The sequence below is a fragment of the Xiphophorus hellerii genome, chromosome 14, assembly GCF_003331165.1.
Source record: "Xiphophorus hellerii strain 12219 chromosome 14, Xiphophorus_hellerii-4.1, whole genome shotgun sequence".
NCBI lineage: Eukaryota > Metazoa > Chordata > Actinopteri > Cyprinodontiformes > Poeciliidae > Xiphophorus > Xiphophorus hellerii.
Window position 1 is genome coordinate 20,114,213 of NC_045685.1, and position 22,222 is coordinate 20,136,434.

General features: G+C 40.5%; 2 protein-coding genes across 8 annotated transcripts in view; one reads left to right on the plus strand and one right to left on the minus strand.

The window, feature by feature from the left end:
- On the minus strand, nucleotides 1-17,275 carry LOC116732544 (dynactin subunit 1-like). 5 transcript variants are annotated; one of them, XM_032582800.1, is made up of 32 exons: nucleotides 15,452-15,580; nucleotides 14,597-14,662; nucleotides 14,322-14,516; nucleotides 13,480-13,561; nucleotides 13,359-13,390; nucleotides 13,107-13,127; nucleotides 12,628-12,651; nucleotides 11,739-11,819; nucleotides 10,714-10,866; nucleotides 10,576-10,599; nucleotides 9,229-9,426; nucleotides 8,694-8,898; nucleotides 8,538-8,616; nucleotides 8,259-8,418; nucleotides 8,070-8,174; nucleotides 6,634-6,825; nucleotides 6,434-6,550; nucleotides 6,170-6,322; nucleotides 5,933-6,093; nucleotides 5,544-5,712; nucleotides 5,216-5,284; nucleotides 4,874-5,086; nucleotides 4,606-4,767; nucleotides 3,651-3,782; nucleotides 3,451-3,576; nucleotides 2,800-2,942; nucleotides 2,565-2,728; nucleotides 2,328-2,446; nucleotides 1,398-1,593; nucleotides 1,169-1,242; nucleotides 481-570; nucleotides 1-403 (listed from the first exon to the last, which is right to left on the minus strand). In XM_032582800.1, exons 1-32 carry the CDS (start codon nucleotides 15,485-15,487, stop codon nucleotides 266-268), a joined length of 3,879 nt encoding a protein of 1,292 aa, XP_032438691.1. In that variant the 5' UTR covers nucleotides 15,488-15,580; the 3' UTR covers nucleotides 1-265. The 5 variants fall into 5 exon arrangements, with proteins under 5 accessions (XP_032438691.1, XP_032438690.1, XP_032438687.1 ...); XM_032582799.1 differs by lacking the exons at nucleotides 11,739-11,819; nucleotides 15,452-15,580 and adding an exon at nucleotides 17,139-17,275; XM_032582796.1 differs by lacking the exon at nucleotides 11,739-11,819.
- The window catches only part of tdrd7b (tudor domain containing 7 b), a 21,628-nt gene continuing 14,135 nt past the window's right edge, over nucleotides 14,730-22,222 (plus strand). The window contains exons 1-5 of one of the 3 annotated variants that reach the window (XM_032582801.1): nucleotides 14,730-15,312; nucleotides 16,363-16,595; nucleotides 18,533-18,736; nucleotides 20,323-20,526; nucleotides 20,721-20,865. In XM_032582801.1, the coding sequence (XP_032438692.1) occupies nucleotides 20,323-20,526; nucleotides 20,721-20,865 (349 nt within the window). In that variant the 5' untranslated portion in view covers nucleotides 14,730-15,312; nucleotides 16,363-16,595; nucleotides 18,533-18,736. Of the gene's footprint in view, nucleotides 15,313-16,362; nucleotides 16,596-18,532; nucleotides 18,737-20,322; nucleotides 20,527-20,720; nucleotides 20,866-21,765; nucleotides 21,998-22,222 lie in introns of those variants that run through there. The other 2 variants (XM_032582802.1, XM_032582803.1) reach the window with 2 other exon arrangements.

The window sequence follows — 22,222 nt, forward strand, 5'->3', positions numbered from 1 at the left end:
GAAAGTTAAAGTGAAATGCTTTTAATTCAGAATTACTACAAATACAAATGTATTCAAAGGTTGAAGAGACAAGAAAAGTTGACTTGAACATGTTGGCAAAGTTTAAATGAACACATCTTCATAACGTGACATTCTGGAGTCTGGCATTAAATTATAAGAATTAGTGCTTGAAACTTTGCTTTAACAGGACACAGATTCCTGAGCGTAGTATTGAAAAGAAACAAGAATGCTGGGTAGAGTGGGAGGATCTTCAGCACTGGTGGTTTTAGACCATGAGGAGGTTGTGCACTTGCTGCAGCTGCTGCTGCGACAGGACTAGGCGGTGGACTTGCTCCTGACCGCGGGTGCACGGGATGGCAACGCGACCCACAAAGACCGTTCCTCCTTGCTTCTCTTCCTTAGCCTGAGAAAAAACACAAGTGTTCAATCCAGATGCACACAGAGGAAATCTGTTTCTAAAAGCGTTTACTGTAGCTGTACCTTAATGAAGGAGGACGCTGGGAATGTGGCGAAGTCGGAGGAAGCCTTTGCTCCTGGCTGGTTTGAAACCACATGTTCAGCCACCTCACCCTGAAACAAAAGTTTCAATCAGTGAATAAGTTTTGGGATGTTTTCACACCTGACGGGCGTCTATGGCACTTTGGTCAAAGTTGCAACGTTTGTTACACTTTCAGCTGGTGCGATTCACTTTCACATGAACAAAACCTTTCGAGCAACCAGTTTCCCCCTCGCCTGTGGTGGCGCTGCACCAAGGACCACTGAAGGAAACAAAACCTGAGACATGGAGCGCAACTTCCCCAACGTCATGAAATGCAAACAAAAATGTAATAGCGTCACATTTTAGCGGTTGTATGATGTCTCTTGTCTTCGGCAAAAGACCATAAGTAATTTCTCCTGCTAGCCCTAGACTCACATGTTTGTTTTGGTTGTATTTGCCAAGAATGTCCTGTGCTATAGTTTGCTTCCTGCTTTTGGAGCAGTTTGCGATTTGATTGGAGTTCACATATGTATTCGAACCATGGCAGAACTTATTTACACCTCCCCAAACGAACCAGAGTTTGTAGGCAAACGGACTAGAGTTCCATCATGGCGGACCGAAAAGGGCTGGTGTAAATGGACCCTTAGATTTCTCTTAGGCAAGACGTGAGCATAAGAGTGCAAGAGGTACCTGTAGTTTGTCCAGGGCGTCTTTGAGATTCTTCAGACGAGCCGTTTGCTCCAGCAGCTGAGCGCTGGCGCTAACTATCAGGACGGAAAGAAACCAAGAACTTTTTCACATTGTTGCATTAGAATCACAAACTTCAATGCATTTTATGTAGCAGAAAATAGTTTTCAATAGCTACGTATTAGTGTTTGAATCTAAGATGAAGTGGAAAACAGTTCTGTACGTCGGTTACCTGCAGTCTTCCCTGTGATGTCCACCACCTTAACCTCTGCACTCAGCTTCAGCAGGGTGGCCAGCAGCTGGTCGGTCCTGCGGTAGATCCCCGTGTTCAGACCCTCTGGAGATGATGAGCTTTCTTTGGACACCTGTGGGAGTTTCGGAGGGCAGAGTGGAGGCAGGGACGCGAGCTGAGCCTTCATCTTCTCCGCCTGTCAGCCAAATATACAGAAAGTGGGTCGTTATACCAAAAGCTTGAATTTAACACAAAGATATAGGGCTGAGATTTTAAAAATAAAATCTCTGATTTTTTTCCTGATTACATTTTTTTTTCTTGCTTTCTTTTCTAAAAAGGAAATTACAAATGATAGAAAATATCTTCAACAGTAGTTTTTATTTCAATCATCCTTTCTGTGAGTTGTACAATGGAGTGCTAGTGTCGGTGTGAGAATTTTTCAAGATTATTATTATTATTACAAGAATAGTGGTATTAGCAGATTAAACGCAAAATGTTACCAGAAGAACATCTCAACATTACGAGTCGTTCTATTGAGGAAAAAAAGGTTGGATAATTAGTTTTAATTTTCGTGTTGGAGTTTTATGACTTTTCTTTTGTTATTTTGACTGTATTCTTATAACACTGACTTTGTTTTTGGAAAAATAAAAACAAATCTTAATGTGACCCTAATATTTTGTTGTAGAGTTGCCCTGAATTTAAAGTACAAATAAACAGAAACTAACACCTGGTTGTCAAAAAAGATTGCTGACCTGAGCAGGATGACATCACTTTGAACTTTGAACCACAGAAACCAAAGGAGTGTATTGATGGAAAAGAAAAAAATTCAGATTTTCCAAAATCTTCAAAAACCAAAATTTTGATTAGTCAATTAAATTGACTAATCTATTGCTCACCCGTACTCGGATATTAAACTGAAACTGAGTTTACCTTGAGCCTGTTGTTTTCATTCTTCAGGTATTTAATGCCCAGTCTCTGGACCTCAAGCTGCTGTCGGAGGAGAGGGGAGTCCACCACCTGCGTTGGCCCTGCCAGGGTTGCAGGCAGACCTGAAGGAGAAAAGAAATGTTGAAAATATTTATTCTGACATTTTCTAAACGTAAACAAGCCTGTCAAATTTGACCAAAACCTCCGGTTTCAGAGAATAAAAATAAAACGAGCACAAACTCGCAGATCCCTGAACGATGGAGGCGATTCCTGAACCCGGAGAGCCTCTCAGCCCTTCAATCGTCATCTTTGACTGGTTTTGGATGCGTTGCTTCAGCTCAGCCTTTTCTGCCTCCAGCTGGTCGATATCCGCCTGCAGCGCGTCCATCGTCTCCTCAAACTCCCTGCACACAGAGGAGGGAGAAGGTAAATAAGACGCAAAAAAAAAACTTGCAGAGTTGAAATCCTTCCTTACTTCTCTTTCTTCTTGAGCAGGGCGAGATTGTCGTCAAGTTTGGTCTGAATCTTCTCCACGCGTTCGTCTGCGTCCTTGGTGGACGTGTCCAGCTTCTTCTCCAGGAGGCTGAGGCGGACGTTGGCTTCGCTCAGCTCCTCGCCCTGGGAAACAAGGACAGTCACAGCTCTTAGTGGTTTGCAAAAGTTTTGATACCTCCTGTAGTTCATTGGGATTTTGAAGTTTCTCTGATTCTTTGTATAGTAGCTCAAACTGAGTCAGTGTCTCCACAGCATGATGCTGCCACCACCACGTTTCACCTTGAACTGATAGTTTTGCTTTGCATGTCGACCAAAAAGTCTAATTTTGATCTGATCTGACCAGATTACCTTCTTAAACATGTTTGCTGTGTTTCCTCTACGTTATTTATGGCAGACAGCTAAAATGACTTTTTATGGATTTCAACAATATCTTTCTATTCGTCACAGTTTCACAGAGGCCAGTTCTGTGGAGTGAATCACTGAGCGCATTCACACCAGCCCTATTTGGTCCAATTTGAACGGATCAGAGTTTCCGCCGATTGTCCAGACCTTTTCTGCAGGTCTGGTGTGGTCGATGACATTAAAAACTCAAGTTAGTGGCTGTATAATGTGAAAAGGAAACATTTGTCACCTTAATCTTGAGGGATTTCTTGAGCTCCTTAATGACGGTTTCTCTGTCTTCTAGTTTAACTCCCAGACCTTCTGCGTCGGTCATCTCCGCTCTGACAATGGCGGCTCGCTTCTCCACCGGCGGAGCCTGAAGAGGCGGATGAAGTTTAGGATGAACAACAAGCATGAGCTTAGATTGCTCACTGCATTGACTCAGAATACCTTTCCTTGTGGTTTCTCAGCATCATACTCTCCTTCCTGCATTGCGGTAGCCATCTTGTTCATGGTTGTGATGACGGAGCTGCAGGACTGCCGCAGAAGCTCTGGGCCGTTCACACCCTGGGAGCCAAATACCTTAGAGAAAATGTGTGTGTCAGTGATAGTTTAGTGGAGGAATTACCAATATAATTTGGATTTTAATTCTCTTTCACAAACTATTAGGAGAAAAATCACTTTTCATTTGTAAATTCTTTTTATAAATACAAATCTTGACATAGGCTTGGGCAATAAATTGAATTTACTGATTAATTGAATTTTTGAAGATTAAATTTTTGCCCTCCTTGGGCTTCCATAATTCAGAGTTATGTCCGCGTGCTCAGGGCCGCCATCTTGTTTGACAAGTGTGTTTTAGCATTTGTGTATTTGGAAATCGCTACTATGAAATTTAGGGCCAGGCTACAATTTTTTTTTTATTTACAATAACATTTGTAGGATTGTAATTTCACAAGAATAAAGTCGAACAACAATTAGGACAAAATATAACAAGGATAGAGCATTAGTATGACCAGAATAGAATGGTAATATTTGGAGTATAAAGAAGTAATTTTGTAAGAGCTCCAAAACAAAAAATTTAAATGAGAAAAGTTAAGTATCTTGTGAAGTTATACTTTTACTTGTAATTTTAAAATTTTTTGGGGGGGTAATATTATGAGTATACTATAAAATTTCCTAAAACTTTGTTGCACAATTGACAGAAGAAATGACTGAAGTGAAACCCACTTTTTGAAAATATTTTCTGTCTTTTGTAATTTCTTTAAAAAATAAAAGCAGGAAGAAATTGATTAAAATTGAATGTGGTATGAAAAAACTTTAGATTTTATTTTTAAGTCACATCGCCCAGCCCTGCCTTGACATGGTTGTAGTTATGATGCGAAATATAAAACTGCGGTGTGACTACCTGCTCTGCAGCCTTGTAAGTGATGTCCTCCAGCTTCAGGGCGCTGAGGCCCTCCTGCTCTGCCAGCGGAGCCACCATCTGAGCCCCGGCTGCAGCCACTTCCTGCAGGACCGCCACCACACGGGTCAGCTGACGCCTGCACTCCGTCAGCGACTCGGACACCTGATGAATGATGCAGGAAAATGCATCAAAAACAGCGTTATTGTATGCATTTAGGAAGGCATCAGTGACGTCCTCTGGCTGATGATCGTCCTGCATCTTTCTGCACCTGTGACCCGAAGCCGAGGGCAGCAGGGACTCCAGCTACGTCCGTTCCAGGCATACGGCGCCGGATCTTCTTACAGAACTGTCTGATGTCTGAGCAGGAAGTGTCCAGGTCCTTCAGGAGGACGGCAAGGCCTGAGCTCTCCTGTCCTGCTGCCAGGAACGCACGCAGGCGCGCCACCTCTACCCCCATGCAGTCCAGGGCTCCCTGGGTGAACTGAGGTAAGAGGGCAGAAAATCACAAACATTTAATAATATTGTTTTATTGATAAAACTGCTTGCAAAATGCATTTGTCATCAATTTAAATTTCAAAACTGTACTTCTTATGAATAAGAATTGAAGTACCTTAATGTGATCAGCCAGCTGGACGGTGCAGTCCTCATCCTGATCTGCCAAATGGACGCTATACAGTTGCTAGGAGACGAAACGCGTAAAATATGTTTGGTATTGGTATAATTCCACTTGGATTACAATTTTTACGTCTAACTTTATTAAATAAAACAAACCATTTACAGATACACAATAGTTTAAGAGCAGGGATGTCCAAAGTGTGGCCCAGGGAACATTTCGGGTTCATGGACTGATTTTGTGCGGCCCCAAAGTGCAATTCAAAGATGGTGCAAATCGTGAATCTTTAAACATGATGGGGGTTTGTTGTTCGACTTGCTCCTACCTGGTAGTATTTGATGGCCTTCGTAAGGGGTTCCACCTGAACAGTCTCATCCAGTTGATCTTTATGCAGCAAGTCAATGAAGTAATCCAGTGAGCGCTCATGGAAGCTCATTTCAGAGTAAAGCGTTCCCATTCGTTTGAAAACCTCCACGCTGCAGGAGTTCAGAGCCCTAGAAACCAAGAAACAGGTGAATAGAAAATTACAGAGACCATTGAAACTAATGAGTTAGCAGTACTGGAGAATGTTGTTTTGTTGCAGCTCATTCTGCTTTCACCCCCAAAAACACTTGGTAAGATTTTTGGTTTTTTACAGTGTATCTGGCCTAGAGCCAGCTTGTTTATTATTTTTGATACTGCAGAGTTGTTAGTCAGATGTATCTATGTGCTTACTGCTCGTATTTATGCAGAGTGGCCTGCAGCAGGCCGAGGGAGTAGACCAGTCCTGAGGCGAAGCTGCGCTGCTCTCCTGGTGACCCTCTGAGCGCCGTTCCCTGGCCCAGACCGCCGCTCAGGTCGAACTTCTCATGAGCCTGTTTACTGATCAGCTCCGCCTTAGCAGGAGAGAACGCACCGGTTAACAAAAACAAGATGGCTGCAAATCAAAGTGAATGTGGTGGCGGTTCGTACCTTACAGATGAGTCTGGGGATGAGCAGCAGCACCAGAATGCAGTCGTGGTCTCCACCGTGACGGAGGAAGGAGTCCGGCATGAAGGAGGTGAGCAGCGAAACCTGTCTGTTCGCCTGAGCCACCTCCATTTTCCTCAGCTCCATCTCAATGGCCTGAACACACACACACACACACACACACACACACACCGATGTATATTTTAGATTAGAATGTGAGCCAACATCACAGATAATCTCAGATTATTAATTAATCTGATCTCAAACCTTCGCATAGGCTTTAGTCTCAGCAAACTTGATCTTGAAGTCGAACAGCTCAGCAGACGGCTGTTGGGTTTGCTCTGTGTTTGCACTCTGCTGACTGACCAGCTCCCTGTTGGATTCCTAAATGACCAAACAACAACTCGCCGTTAATTCATCATTTCACATCACTACACACTGTGCTGAGTTTCTCCGTTTCCACCCACCTGAAGCGAGGAGGTGAGCTCTCTGTATTTACTGATGGTGTGCTGGTAGTCGGCCACAGTCTCCTGAGCAGCTTCCACCTTCTTCTCTGCCTCTCGAACCTTCGCGGTGCTCAGGTCCAGCTGCTCCCTCAGCTCCATCTCCGTCTCTCTGGAGTTTTCCTGCAGCTCATCGTTCATTTCATTGATGGCTTCCTGTCAATTCGGGAGAAAATTAACTAGAAACAAAGCATTTTAACGGCTCACTAGCTAAACCCTAATGATTGTTTACACCCAACGCTCATCAGATTTAATCTGAACTAAAAAAAAAAAAACATCGACCTGACTTTCTCCTCCAGGTCAAGGTTCCCCTCAGATGAATTGCTGTGAACTTTATTTTCCCATTTTCACCACTAGTTTAAGTTTAATTAGTAATAAGTAACCTTCTTTTCCATACATGCTTTTATTTAGACTTTAATAGACCTCTTGCAATTGGAAGGTTGTGAATCCGATTCCAGCTACCAGATCGCTTTTGCCTGCTGTGTGAACATAGCCTTAATGAGTGCAGTTGGGTCAATGTGGTTCTCATGGAAAGTGCTGTAAAAATTTCAGTCTATTTGATCATTTATGTCGAAGTGTATCACAAAGTTTCACTGTGGAAGTCAAAGTTAGCATCATTAGGAATTTTCAAAAGAAGCATGAACACTTTTCTAGCAACAGTCCAATCTATGTAAAGGATATTTTTAAAGTCCAAGTCTAAAGTCTAAAGTGAAAATATTCCCATCACAGCTTTTAGCATATTAACATTTAGGATCTTCCTTTTGCAATGACTTTTTGTATAAAAAGGGGCTAATATTTTTAAAAATAACTTTGAAATAGGCCAACAAGCCCTATTTCAACAGGTTTAGTTCTGTTACTGATGTGGAAATCACTCTTGCAATCATCCAAAAAAATAAAAATAGGCTTTTATGTTGAAAGCCCAAACACATTTCAGTGCACCTTTTCTCACCAATTTAGGTGAGACTTAAATACCTATTTTTATTGGCTCAGATTAAATTTGAAAAAACAAATTAATTACATGGTTTTTTTTGTTTGTTTTTTTTTTCTTCCGTTTTTTTCTCTGAAGAGTTTTTGCGGTGCTAGTGGCTCGTTTATTTTTGCGACAGTAGGCAAAAAGAGGGCGAGGAGAGGGGGGAGGACATGCGGCAAAGGTCGCCGGGTCCGGGAGTCGAACCCGCGACGTCTGCGTCGAGGACTAAGGCCTCCAAACGTGGGGCGTGCTAACCCCGTGCGCCACCACAGCTCGCCCCAAATTAATCACATGTTGATTAACATTTTTTAAATATATTTTAAAAGCATCATTTTCTATGGATTTTAGACAGTGAAAGATTTTACTTTCATTTCCTGAGTGTAAAAACAAAACCATAATTTGTGAACATTTTAAAAACAGCAGAACTGACCAGGTCAGTGACCGTCTCTCTCATCTCCCTGACTTTCTCCTCCAGGTCGAGGTTCCTCTCAGTCAGCGTCTCCACCATCTCCTCTGATCCCAGAGCAGCGTCCACCTGGGAAATGTTTGTGCAAACACAATTATAAATGTTCACTTCACACAGAAATCATCCGCTCTCTAAAAGCAGATGCTGCTCCACCTGCTCCTTCAGTTCATCCACTGTGGCTTCAGCCTGTTTGAGTTCTTCCTGCAGTTTTTCCTTCTGAGTCCTCAGAGTCTCCAGCTCCGTGTTCTTCTTCTCCATCTGCTTCTGCAGCTTCACGTGTTCCTGTTTCTCTGAGGCCGACAGGTCGCGCATCCTGAGTAAAAACAAGAACAGTTCTTAACATTTAGCTTAATCTGTTCTGATTCAAGTCGCTCTACAGGAAAGACTTAAACATTATTTCTTCTCCTGTTGAGATTTTTTATAGGTTATTACCTGACCAAGGCTTCCTTCAGCCTGCTGTTCTGCTCCTCCAGCTGTTTGACTTGATAACTGGAGGCAGCTCCATCTGTACCTATCAAGGTAAAGGATGCAGAGTTAAATTAAAGTCACTCTGAGGTTCAAAGTCATTTAACGCAGCTCCTCTCCTACCTTTCTCTGAGATCTCATGCCGGAGGATCTCCAGGTCCATAGAGAGCTCCTCTACTCTCTCCTTCAGTGAGTCCACCTCCACTTGCAGCGACTCCGCTCGCTCTTCAGCCATCTCTTTGTCCAGGGTTGCCATCTCGATGGCGTCCGCCGTGTCTGCCATCTCCTCCATGTAGCGGTCTTTGGCCTCCTGCGCCTCCCGGGCTTCCTACGAAGTCACAAGGTAAAAACAAACTGTGTTTCAGTTATTTCATTCATTACAACATAGTCAACTACAGTGGTTTGAAACATGAAATGTCAAACCTCAGTGTGTCATATTGAGGTTTTCTAATGAAGACTAACAAAATAGTGACGATTTAGACAGGAAGAACTGAGACTAATATAGGGGAGTGACTCTAAAAACACATCCAGAACTATAATAAAATGATTTATCCCTACAAGAAAGTCCAACATAAATTTATGGTGACATGACCAAATCTGAAAATGGTGTGAATTCTTTTTAGATAATGTTATGAGGTAAAATGAGTCCATAAAACACCTTTTTGGCCTCTTTGAGCTGCTTCTGCAAATCTGCCTGCTGCTCCTGTATCTTGGTCTTCCACTCCTGCAGCTGCTCCAGCTGGATCTTGTATTTCTCCAGCTCCTTCAGCTTGGCCTTGTCCTCCGTTCGTTTTATCTTCAGAGTCTCCAGCTTTTCCTCCAGATCCTTTACGAGAGCTCGCAGCGAGTCTTCCTCCTGAGAAAGAAACAAAATTACGTCACTGTAGGATTGAAACTGAATAACAGCAAGAGACTGTTATTATTAGTCCCACCATTAAAAAAAAACCAAAGTGAGTCTTTCAACCCTTGAAGATGAGGGATGTGTGGATGATTTGTCCTTGAAAGTGGAACAATACATGTTCACAATTAACATGATGCCACAGCAAGATCGCTCAACCTCCAATAAACAAACAAGGTTATCATGGTGAAGGTTGTGAAGCTCACTGCTTTACCAGAGACATTTGGCGAGGCTTTTTTTTCTCTTTACCTTATCAGCCACCATCAAGGCAAAGAAGATAAAAGAAATTTTTTTTTTGATGAAACCATACATCAGGTCAGTGAAGAAGAAATTAATTTGATCTAAAAAGATTCCAAATAAGGAGTGCTAAATCGTTTAATCAAAAAATGTATGTCGATAAAAGTAGCAAGTATTTGAACATTGAAGGCTTTTGCCAGCACAATTTGTGGAACGTGCAGCAGAAAATATAGTCTGAGATAACTAAACTGGGCTTTTGGCCCAGGGGATCCAGACATGACGTTGTGTGGATTCCTTGAATATTTGTACCACATGCCTGAAAACTTACTACATTACAAAGAAACTGTACTAATTTGTAGCCAGAGCTCACATTCATTGTTTTGGAACCAGCCTGATGCAATAATCTTTGGTTTAACTACTATGCTGTAATGGTGACAAAAGAAATTCAGATTTACTTGCAGTTACTTTTATACAGATGAACATGTAGTAATACTGTCAATCACAGTCATATTCAGCTGTATTTATTGATTTAACTTTTTTTTGCAGACCTTAAATGATCTCTTGTTATTACACTGACAATGTTTAACAACGTTTCTCTCAATTATTTCGTAATGAGAAAGCTTAAGAACTTTGTCGGAGGTAAAGGTGGGTTCAGTCCCTCCAGGTAAGGGGCGTTTCATGCCTGGAAAAACTGCGACTGCCAATCAGTTGCTGACAAACACACTGAACTGATAGGGAGGCGGCATCATGTCAATTAAATGCAAGGAGTTCTTAGATGTTGTTAGATGTTTTGCTCTGGAGACATCTGCGTTACTCTGAGTTTGGAAGAAAACTCATGCCAGCATGCATGAAGCCATAATAGAACTCTACCTGCTTGGAAATGGCAGGTTCCACCTGCTTGAACAACAACATGGATGAAATGCAACAGAAATTAAACACAATGAGGAGGATGGAGATAAAAAAACCAATGAAATGTGTGACGATTAAGCACGACCCGGTTCTTCCCACCTTGCTGGGAGTGACTGGAGCTTGAGGAGCCACAGATGAAGGAGAGCTGCTTGGCTGAGGTGTAACAGGGGCAACCAGTGCCACCTGCTGGGAGGACAGGCTCACCTCACTGACATCTCCAGGCAGAGAGGCTAGAAGGCTCTCACGAGATGCCTGTTAATGGAAACAGGTGTGTTAAGAAAGGTAATGAAGGGAAAAGGTTTATAATTGGCTATTTTAGACCTATAGTGAGCCTCTTGGAATGACTCAGTGAAGACAACTCTTTAGCCGTGTTTCCACCAGGAGAACTATCACTTCCCAAGTTTGGAAGAAAACTCACTAGCTGCATTTCCATTGACCACAAAATGGCGCAAATTGGTATTAACGAAATTAAACTTGTGCCCGGAGAACACGACAATTTTTTTAAAAACTCACGTTTTTTCTTAAAGACTATGCGCTATGATCAGGTGGTTTTTGATTGGTGTATTTTTGCAAAACAGCAATGAAAACATTTTTCACATCACGCCAGTTTGTAAACAGCTGCAACGTGCTTGTTTGCAGGTACTGGCCTCTTTGGACAATGCGCAGCTGAGTCCACAAGAGGTCTCTCAGCGTAGCACAGTTGATCAAAAGTTCAGATGTGTTGAATCAGTAGCTCTTACGTAAAAACCACAAACTACAACGTCCCGTATACGTTGCGTAGCCGCTCCAAAGCGTGAATGAAAAGCTGACCTCTCCTCTGATGGCTGAATGCTATTGCTGTGGCTGAAGTATCAATATATCGCATGTAAGTGTTTACATCCATGATTTTTAATGACTTCATGTGGGATTTAAACTGCATTTCTTGTTTTATGGAAATGCCACAATTGCGAAATTGTGTTGTTTTGACTATCAGATAATACTGAAAACGTTTTGCGCACATTTGTAATGGAAACGCAGCCACACACTCCAAAACACCAGTGCAGGACAAGAAAGAAATGTCATTGTTTTCACACCGACCACCTTGTGAAGCGACACGACAGGTGCCTGATAGAAAGAGAGCGTACCCGGAGCTTTATGGCGGGGCGGCTGGGACGAGGCAAGAGGGAGGGGAGGGAAGTAGCAGGCGAGAGACCTGGCATGCTCCACTAGCAGAAGACGATTAGAGAGTGTTAGCTACAGGCTAGAGCTTATCATTACATGGCTTTATTGATAATAATGTCAACCTGTTGTGTTAGAATATACTCACCATCCTTATCTAAAGATAATATGACAAACATTCCATTGTTTGAAGGTAAAATAAGTGTTTTAGGATAGAATCCTAAACTAGAACATGAGAGATGTCCTGACATCAGTTTTCACATAGAGGGGTCTTTTTAAAAACCAATATTGTTTAAAAAAATAATATCGGAGCGCTGTGATGGGGTAAAGCGGTGGTACTCGGATATCACAATCGCCTGATTTCATGCTACGCTATGCAGATGCTCAGTCTGCTCTGATAAAGGCTGATTGAACGCGGCATTGACTGTGGCAAACCTGTCGAGAGCTAAACCGACGAGTATTTTGTGATCAGTTTGGTTAATAATTATTTGACCACTTGGTGTAGTTCACAAAATATATTAAAAATTCAACCCAAGGTTGTCGGGCGATAGAACACCGCGGTAAATTTCACGTCCCAATGCATGCGGAACATTATAAGTAAAGCACAGACTTCTTAATTAACTATTTATTTTTCTTGATATTCCACACCTGGAAGCAAAATATCTGGATAAAAATAATAAATAAATGTTACAGCCAAATCTAAAAAGTGACCCAACTATTTTCATGCAATCTGGATTTCATTTCTGTTTGAAAATGTAACTCCTGGTTCATTACAGCAAACATTTGCTCTACAAAGAAAGTTCCCACATCTTTGTCGTTAACCTCAGCTGTCCTGTCTGCCTTGAAGGAGCTCACCTTTGCAGAGCGGCGGGTAGAGGACTGGGAAGGAGGAAGAGAGTTGAAGGAAAGGCGGATTCACACACACACCCACAAGCAAGGAAACAGGCACACACACATTCAGCAATGAAGGACAATAGAAGATTAGAAGCAAGTAAAAAGCATATTAATCAATGTTGAGTTATACAGACTGATCACAAGTTGCTGCGTGCATAATTTAGTACCCTTTGAGTGGTGATCTTTAGATTTAAAGCAAAACAGACCGAAAACATGAATTCATGCAGCAACATCCAGAAAAAAAGGTGATGGCAAAGGTTTAGTGTGGACAGGAGCCACCACTGGAACTATAAAAAACCAAGGTGGGAACAACAAGAATGCTTTTACGTCCGTGCAAGTAAAAAAGGAAAGAATTGCTCAAAAGAAAGAGATTAATTACTACGTTAGTATGATAAAGAAAAACCGAGGCGAAGCAAAACGCTGAATTCAAACATCAATACCTTTTTAACGTTCGCTGGTGTCTGCAAACAGTTTTGAGAAAAACAAAGAGAAGTCAAACTAAACGCTGACAGCTGACTTGGAAATTTTTTCTCAGATGAAAATTCAGTTATGGAACTTACATCATTTCAGCATGTTGTATTACTTTTTCACCTTCAACATGCTCAAACTAACTGAATTTCCAAAGAGTTAAACACTTAACTTTCTACAAACAACAGGAAATAGAAACAATGTGGATACATTTCCTTTATTACCTGCTTTGTTGTTTTGGGAGTCTCAGGAATGTCTGGAAAGACAAATGATGACCTTTGTATTCCTTCTGACATTAATGTTTCACAAACGTCCCCGTTGGAGATCTCTGTGGTCGTTTCTCACCTTTTTGTTTGAGCGTCTTTGCCAAGCTGGCGTCAGGGGTTTCTGGTGAGGTGGCAGCGGAGCCGTCATCAATGACTTGGATCTGCAGAGATAATCAGGTAGAGAAGATTGTTTGTGACTGATTAACAATGCTGAAAGAAGTGAGATCATTTGTATAAAATTACAAATTAGAAAATCCTTTTTTATATAGAAGTATTAGAGATATTGACAGTAAAAGTGGCCCAGGGAGAAAGGAAATCACAATAAATATATATATTACTAATTTGTGTTGCACTTCTTATAATTATAAGTTCAACAGAGAAAATAAATGTAGTCATTATTAAAATATATTTTTTTTCTATTTGTTTATTCATTGTACATGAATTTAGTTTATTATTATTGATTATTTAAATAAGCTGATTTGTTTTTTGCACAGAACTTTTCTGTCATCTGAACTATCTGACCTGTACGACAGCAGCACAGGACAAACTGTCAACAGTTTTATGTCAAAATTCATTTGAAATTTAAAGACCTCAAATAGAATCTCTATTATACCACTGTCTTTTATCGGTGCCAAAAATTAAGAAATTTACAGTATTAAACCTTGCAAAAGCTAAAAAGTCATGCTTTTGCAATTAACTTATCAAACTGGTATTTTTGGCTTATAGGGACATGAAATAAAAAAAGAACTGTATTTTTATTTTAGAAAAGAGGCCCGATTTTCTTGTTTTCAGCTGTTCAGCAGCAAAATACCCAATTAATCTGAAATTCTCCTTTTAGTTTCACAAGATGAAGTGCTCCTCATCTGAAAACTAAACACCCTGGAGGCACCCGCTGGTGGTGAGTAATGGTTCATCACTAACCTGGGATGACCGGACAAATATCCCGTGATTTTCCTCACAGCTGAAGTAGCGCTTCCCTTGCACGGTGCCATCGTTCTTCCCTTTGGGCTCGTCCAGAATGATGCCGACCCATTTGCCCGAAGCAAACAGGGTGGCACCAATGTAGGCAACGGTGCCTTGCTGGCCCTTACCAGTCACCTCGACTTTGGAGCCGATCTGAAGGAATAATGGAAGTAATTGATCTCTGAGGAAGTCTGAATTTGCTTTCCTTTAAGGCTTCTGAAAAAGCAACCTACCTTTGGAGGTTTAACACTCTCCACTGATCCGGTGCTGCTCATTCTGCTGATCAATGGGCTGGTCAGCTGAGGGGAAGATTACAAATATAAGGGAAGAAAGTTGATTAGCCATGGAAATGTGAAGTAAAATGGGACAAAAACACTAAAACAAGCAGGCAGAGAAGTTATATTCAAGAGAATGTATTGTTTTTTTGCCCAAATATTCACCCCAGACTACTCTGGATGTTTAATATGTTTATTAGGAGCATGAATAAAAAACTATTTTATGAATTTGACTTGAAAATATCTCCAAATGAGCAGAAAAATATAGCTGCATTCAGTTGAAAGAATTCAACAACAGTCCTGAGGGTGCCGAGAACAGAGACGGCATCACATCCTCAGTCATATGTCCTGCGATGACAAACATCCTGAAAAAGCAGCAACATCTCACACAAAGAGGCGATTATAACAGAAAAGTTGGTCTGGGAGAAAGACGGCGGGCTTTAAAAGGACTGCAGGACACATGAATTCACGCTGGATTGGATTCTTAGGCGGCCAGTGGGAAAAAAAACAAAAAAACATTTAAGGGTTATTATTCCTTTACTTTCAAAGTTCCAACACAAGACACTGGCATTATTTTAACAAGAAGTTATGAGTCAACAAACTGGTTAATAATGACTTGAAATTTTGCTTCGATGAAGAAAATATGCAGATATGAGTCCTGCATCTCCTGAACGGTGAGTACAACAAACTTATTGATTATTTCACATTTATATTAAAATAGCCTAGTAATAATCAATTAATTAAATAAAGAAATACATCAGTGTCTTAAACAAGTCATTCTTTAACATGTTACTGGTATGACCTGTTACTCACCCGGGGCGTATATGAATGTCTTCTGTTCATAGCCATGATTACAACCAGGAATAGGTTTCACTTCCAGTCGAGTAAAAAACATTCAAAGCTTCTGCTGCTCTTTGTTTTGTCTAGTTTTACATTCCTGCCTCTTCTCTCTCCCAAAGATAAGTGAAAGCAGCGAATCAGGAGGCTTTAGGGCGGAATCTTTGCGCTAAATCACAAAACGTCACCGCTGATTTATAATGACACGTTGAGCTAAATGTTCTGCACAAACCAGAGACGGATGAGATTAACGGGATCATACCAGTCATTTAAGATACATTCTGTTTATTCCTCACTATTTGAAACAACGTGTGATAATGTCACAACCTCAAACTCAGTCATATTAGAGTGTGTTAAGAGGTATACCCCAAAACATTCATGCTTTCCTGCTTTTTGTGGTCTTAGAAGAGTGTTTTAAGACAATAAAGGGAGCAGACACCACAGTTTTTTTAGACACCAGAAGTCTCATTTAAGGTAATGCTAATTAGTCTCATCGATAAAAACATTAGCTGGTCCAATAAAAATTGTGTCATTTTTTTAAACAATAATGGGCCGTAGAGATTCACTGTATTCCGAAATCCCAAAATGTATTAATGATGAACCAATTGAAATCTTAACTGGTGAGCACCAGCAGGCTGTACTCATACAAACCTATGATTGAAATACTTTTTACACATCATCACTGGTAAATATGTCCTTCAATTTATTACCTCGTGGCAAATATTTGTACACGTTAGCATTAGACTTTAAATTTGGAACCTGAAAATAAATATGTAATGAACTGTGTGAATAAAAGGGTGGGGTAAAATTTGACAAATTGATGGAAGCAACCTTTTAACAACTGAGATCAAATCTGGGAATACTAATTCAAATCCCATATTTTGTAGGAAATCTGTCTGAAAAAGACCAGAGTTCCTACGGGGATTTCCCAAGTTTGATCCTCGAGAGCTACCATCCTGCGACCTGCGGCTGCGTCCTTTCTCCAACACACCTGAATCAAATTAATGGCTCATTACCAAAAGGGAAGTCAGCTATTTAACTGGAGGTACGTTGGGAAAGAGAAGAACCCAAGTTGCAGAATCCAAAGGATTGGAGTTGGATACGTCTGCCCCAGAGTGAAGTATTTATTAATAGTCGTATTTAATGCCGTCTAACTTTTTTTTGTTGCACTATCAGGAGACGCATTTATTACATGAACGTTGTTTTGTATACTTTCCAGTCAGACATTAACTTTTTTTTTCCAACTCCGCTTTGTTGTGTATTATATCTACTTTTTAAATTTAGTTTTATGTTATATTCTCTTTCAGGTACTAATGTGAATTACAGAAATACAAAATTGCATTAAGTAAAAAACGGAATATATTTTACAGCATCTATGCTGGATAAAATGCAACAAAGTCCGGATTAGCCATCTTTTGCTAATGCTACGCTGTTAGAAAAGTCATGAAAGGTGAAACACAACATCCCTGCGTAAATCAATCAAATTTTACGACAACAGACATCTTTGTAAATAAATTAGATGATTCACAAATGTATAGCTTCAGAGATTAAAGAAAAAAGCTAAATAAATTGCTTAAAAAGCTAATTAGTCAACTGAAACTCGAAAGCTATGCAGATTTAGCAGAATACAAAACAAAAATCGAGTTTTTAAAATGTTTCTTACCAGGCAAACAGAGAGATCTGCTGTTAAATGTGGCTCTGTCAAGCTTTCATCCAAGCATTAAGACCTACTGGTGTCAGTTTTTGAGATTCTCTGGTTTGCTAATCCAACTCTCTTCCGGCTTATGACAACTCATTTCCGTTGTTGTGGTTCTTATTCTCGCTTTAGGGTGGACATGAGGGCGCACTGCCGCCACCCAGCGGGGAGAACCAGAATAAATTATTCTCCCCGGTCAAAAGCAAACAAATAATGAAATAATGTTCTATGTATAAATCATGTATCTATGAAAAAAGGTAAATATTTATTTCCCTGTCCTAAGACAGACTTTAAATGTATTTTCGTCTATGTTGAAACATTCTCTGGTGTATTTATCACAATTTAGAATAACATATTTTACAGATAATTTTCTCTGGAAAATAAAAATCTACTGTAACAAAGGAAAATAATCATGGAGGGGTGACTGATGATTGAATACTGAGCTATATTTGTTGTTATGCTGCTATGGGCTTAGGCTGCCGGAGGATAAACTGACTTTCTCCTTGTTCTGGAACATTTTCCAATTGTTCACCATTTGTTCTTTTAACTTTATTCTAAGTGTGTCTCTTACTACTCATAGAAGCTACTTCAAGTTTGGTGTTCCTGGAGGATGGGGAAATTGGATGAACTATCGCTGCCATCAATTTAACATTTTCCTTCCATGCACTTGCCTCTGTCTTCAGTGTCTCTTGCTATTGGATGAGCGTTTGTTGGAAATAACTGTATCTTTTCTCTTTTATCCTGTATAGCTTTTAAAACCAACTGAGAGCTCGTATGTTAAGATGTGTTCAGTTGGAACGAGTACATTTTTTGTTTTTGTAAAGTGCCTTGAGACGTGTTGTGAATTGTCAGTAAATAAATAAACTGACGAGTTAATCATTTGAAGTCCATGGAGTATGAAATTGTAAATTAGTTTCACCCTGATTCCACTGGTCTTCAGGTGATTGGTACACCTTGGACACATCACCAATACATTGCAGGGCAACATGGAGACACACTGGACAAACTACCATATATTTATATTTATACTAATCACCTATAACCAATCAAGACAACAGAAAGCTCTTTAAATAAATTGGATAATCCACAACCTTCAGACCTTTTATTAATTTTAAGTTAATTTTTAAATGTATATTCAATAAAATTAAGTATATTCCTTATTTTCCTTATGATCCCAAAACTTCTTGCCAGTGATTTAAATGTTTGTTGTATATTTTAAATTATTAGATATAAAATAATGTAGACGCATTAATCAAACAGCTTTTTTGGTTTGTTTTTAACAGATTTATACCTTATTTCTGTTTTATTCCCAAGACAACCACATCTAGTGAATATTTGAATTCCTCCACCTTGTGTTGCAGCTTCTGGAAAGCGCAGCACTGTTAATCAACCAAAGAGCTTTGGCGACCAATCAGATGGCGGAAAGGAGGCTGCTCCCGGACCCGGCTTGGCAGTAGCACGGGATACCGATCCCCGGTCGGCCGCAGCGCAGCCCCGTGGCGGTGACACCTCTGACAGCGAGCGACTCGACCCACTACAGCTTCACTCCGTTTTTCCTGCACAAGGTCGGGAAGCTTTTGTCTCTTTGCACCAACTTTTTTATAAAGTCCTCAGGGGTGACAAAGTTTGGTTAAGTGTGCATTTTGATCCTGAGATAATTAAAAAAAAAGCTAGCTTTGAATAATAGTTGTACTTCTGGTCTGGGGTTTTCAACGTAAAATTGTAACCGCAGTCGAAGACGCGTCGGTAGTTTTATTTTGAAGGTGAATTTGTATCCACTTCCGGTCTGTTGAGCGCGTGTTTACGCCACTTTCATGAACTGTTCGGGGGATTTAACTCGAATCGATACCGAAACTAGACAGTGTACTGGATCCAACAGGTGTTATTTGTATCCACCATAAATGTTTGAGGAATATTTGTGCCCGAAACAATAAAATACCAGATAAAAGCAGCTTGGTGGAGCTGGAGTGACAGCGTTACGTCAGTTTCCCTGTCCCACATCAAGTGATAAATACAATGCAATGAGACAGCGGGGTCCATGAGTACATTTCACCTCAATTATATTAACTAATCCACGTGGATACTGGACGTTTCTGCATGTTTTCATATCTTATCGCCTCTGGAAGCGATAAGTTTCACACTTGTCCTGAAGTTTTCATCTGTCAGACCTCGCTGGTTAAAGCTAAGGCTGCCCGATCAGGGTGTGTCTCCATGTTCTCCCCCGTCTAGATTGTTCTGTCTAAACTAGAATTGGAGAAAAGTAAAAACGTATCTCTACAAAATTTTCGGAGATTTAAGTGGTAGGCTCGTTTCCATTTCTGAAATAAGTCTTGCAAGCAAGTGTTTACTATAAGTGGATGGATACTTACACTATTAAAAAAAGCTAATTAAGAAAAAATGGTCAATAAATAGCTTTGTCTGAACTAGATATTGCACCTTTTCAACACTCCTGCATTATTTTCATATATGACAAAAAATGGTACAAACAAAAATGTGACAATAATAAATCTAAAACGATTCATTCATTGATGTTTCTTTTTTTTATAAATGCATTTTTTATATATATAAATTCATTACTAAATTTATCAGGGTTGAGGGAAAATGTCTTCCTATTTTGACTTTTTGTACTATTTACCAATTATAAGCATATATTTCATTTTAACTAAACAATTTACTACATGACTCATTGTCTAAGACTCTGCCTCAAAGTATGGTTCTAGACCAAATTTACCAAGGGGGCAGTGTTTTTTCATGGGGACACAAAACAAAAGAATCAAAATTCAAAGCAAAACAGAACAGAGCAATATTTATCATTTTAATATATTAGCCAAAGAGCCACTTTTGGCTGTGGAACTGCAGCTTGCACACCCATTATGTAGCCAACACCAATTTGTTGTTTGCCACTCGCTGATATAATGTTACAGAAGAGGAATAAACATGAATTGCAATTTTATTTGGCTGTTTGTGGCAGTTTTCAGTTAGATTGATAATTATTGTACACTCTCCCATTACATCCAGATTTGACTAAATCTGCAGCTAAGATCTGTTCCCTTTGAACACTAAGATTTTTAAAAAATATATTTTAATAACATCATAAACATTTTTTTCTGTTTTAAGTTGAGTTTTACTTCCATTTTTTTACTTCTCCCAGATGACTGAAGTGGAGTTGGTGAAACGGACTCTGCATGCCATCGTCCAGGCCAACAGAGGTGGAGTGTCATTGTCCCGTCTGCAGTCGGATTACAAGGAGCTGACCGGAGACCAGATCCCGCACCAAGAGATGGGACATGTCCAAGTGGAGGCTCTGCTAGCCAGCACGTCCTCTGTTCGCATGGAGAGGGGAGGCTCTGGAGAGGCGAGTGTCGCCACAATGTGGTACTCAGAAAGAAATGTGTGACTAATAAAACAAATGTAACATTTTGAGCATGTCGAAATCAGTTGGTTTAAATTTCTCAAAATAATTTGGTAAATTCCCTCAAAATTGCTAGAAGTCAAATCTCTTTGAAACAGTTGAGAGTGCCCTGATAATGTTTTCATCTCTCTTTTCAGATGGTTTATTTTTCCTCTGGAGCCAAGGAGGCAGCACATACAGCCAAGGTGGTGGCCCGACAACGCAGCTCCAAGAGAACCGGCCGACACCACCTGGTCAACACCCAGATGAGAGTTAAACCGGCGGTTCCTCTAGTCCTCAATGGTGAGTTTACCAAACAAACTAGTTTATGCTGTATGCAAAATCACATATGTGGGTGTGATAACTTGTAGAAAATACTTGTGTAGCTAAGAGACCATACCAAAATATGCATTATCACACACCTCTACTGCCTAATAAAATGGCCTTCACAGTACAGCTGAATTTATGCTGAGTTTTTGTGCTGAATTTTTTATGCTGAATTTTATGCTAACACACAGCGCACTAACACACAGTGCGCTGTGTGTTGACTAAATTAAACACTCTCTGCATTTGGCTGCACTGGAATTTTATTTTGGGTTATCAAGGCGAAGCGGGATGAATACAAACTCATGCCATATTTTTCATTGTTTAATTAAACAATAAAAAAGTGAAAACCGTTAGTCCTTTGGTCTGATACATAAAATCACAGTGAAATACATTGAAATGATCATGATAGCTAAATAAAATGTGGAACAGTTAAAAGGATGCATTAGCAAGTCAATGTATGTGAAATAACGGACTTAAAGCCTGGTGGCTGAATCAGGGCTGGGATATTGCAGCAGAGGCACAGGCTCTGTGTTGCAGCCTGTCTGGTTGAAGATGAACGACTGGCCTCTTTTTACTGTTGTTGTGTCGACCCTCGAGGCATTTTAGGAATTTGTTCATCGGGTGTACAACGACAATCGGTTATACATGTATTACACATCCTTTATCTTTTCCTTATCTGGCTAAATGACTCAGAAAAACTGTGATACGTGTGCATATCTGCGACTTTAATGCAGGAACCAGCAGACAACTTTTTATTCTTGTGATGCTGCTAGACGGTGATGCTGCAGAATATTCTTAGAGTCAGAGGAGGGGATGGGTGGTGGCGGCATGGTGGGGAGGGAGAAAGAGAGAGGGAGAGAAGGGGACGTAATAGCGAGGAGGTTTGAGGTGAACAGAGACGGAGAGAAATGCTGAAGCACTGAGGAGATGGACTGGTGACAGGAAAGGAGGGAGATGAAGTGGGGTGATGCAGTTTAAGCTGCAAACGAAGAGAAGCTGATGCACAAATCAAGCTCTCCTCCACACTCCCTCTCATCCTCCTCTCACTGCCGGGGTTATTGATATTCAGGCAGAGACAGACCAGGAGCTGTGAGTCCATGTCGGCAAGGTGATGTGACGTTCAGTCTTAGTGCGTGTAAGAGGTTGTCCTTACTTCTATCTGCATGGGAATGGTTCTGCATTATGCATTTGTGTGTGTTGACTCCGGGGCTCGGGCAGAAACTGTCTGCTGACTAAGGCTCTTAAAGCTGGTGGTCGGTTCTTGTTGCTACCGGTGCGATAAAAGCAGAATCAGTGGGAGTAAAAGCAGAGTGGATGTTAAAGCAGTGGAAAG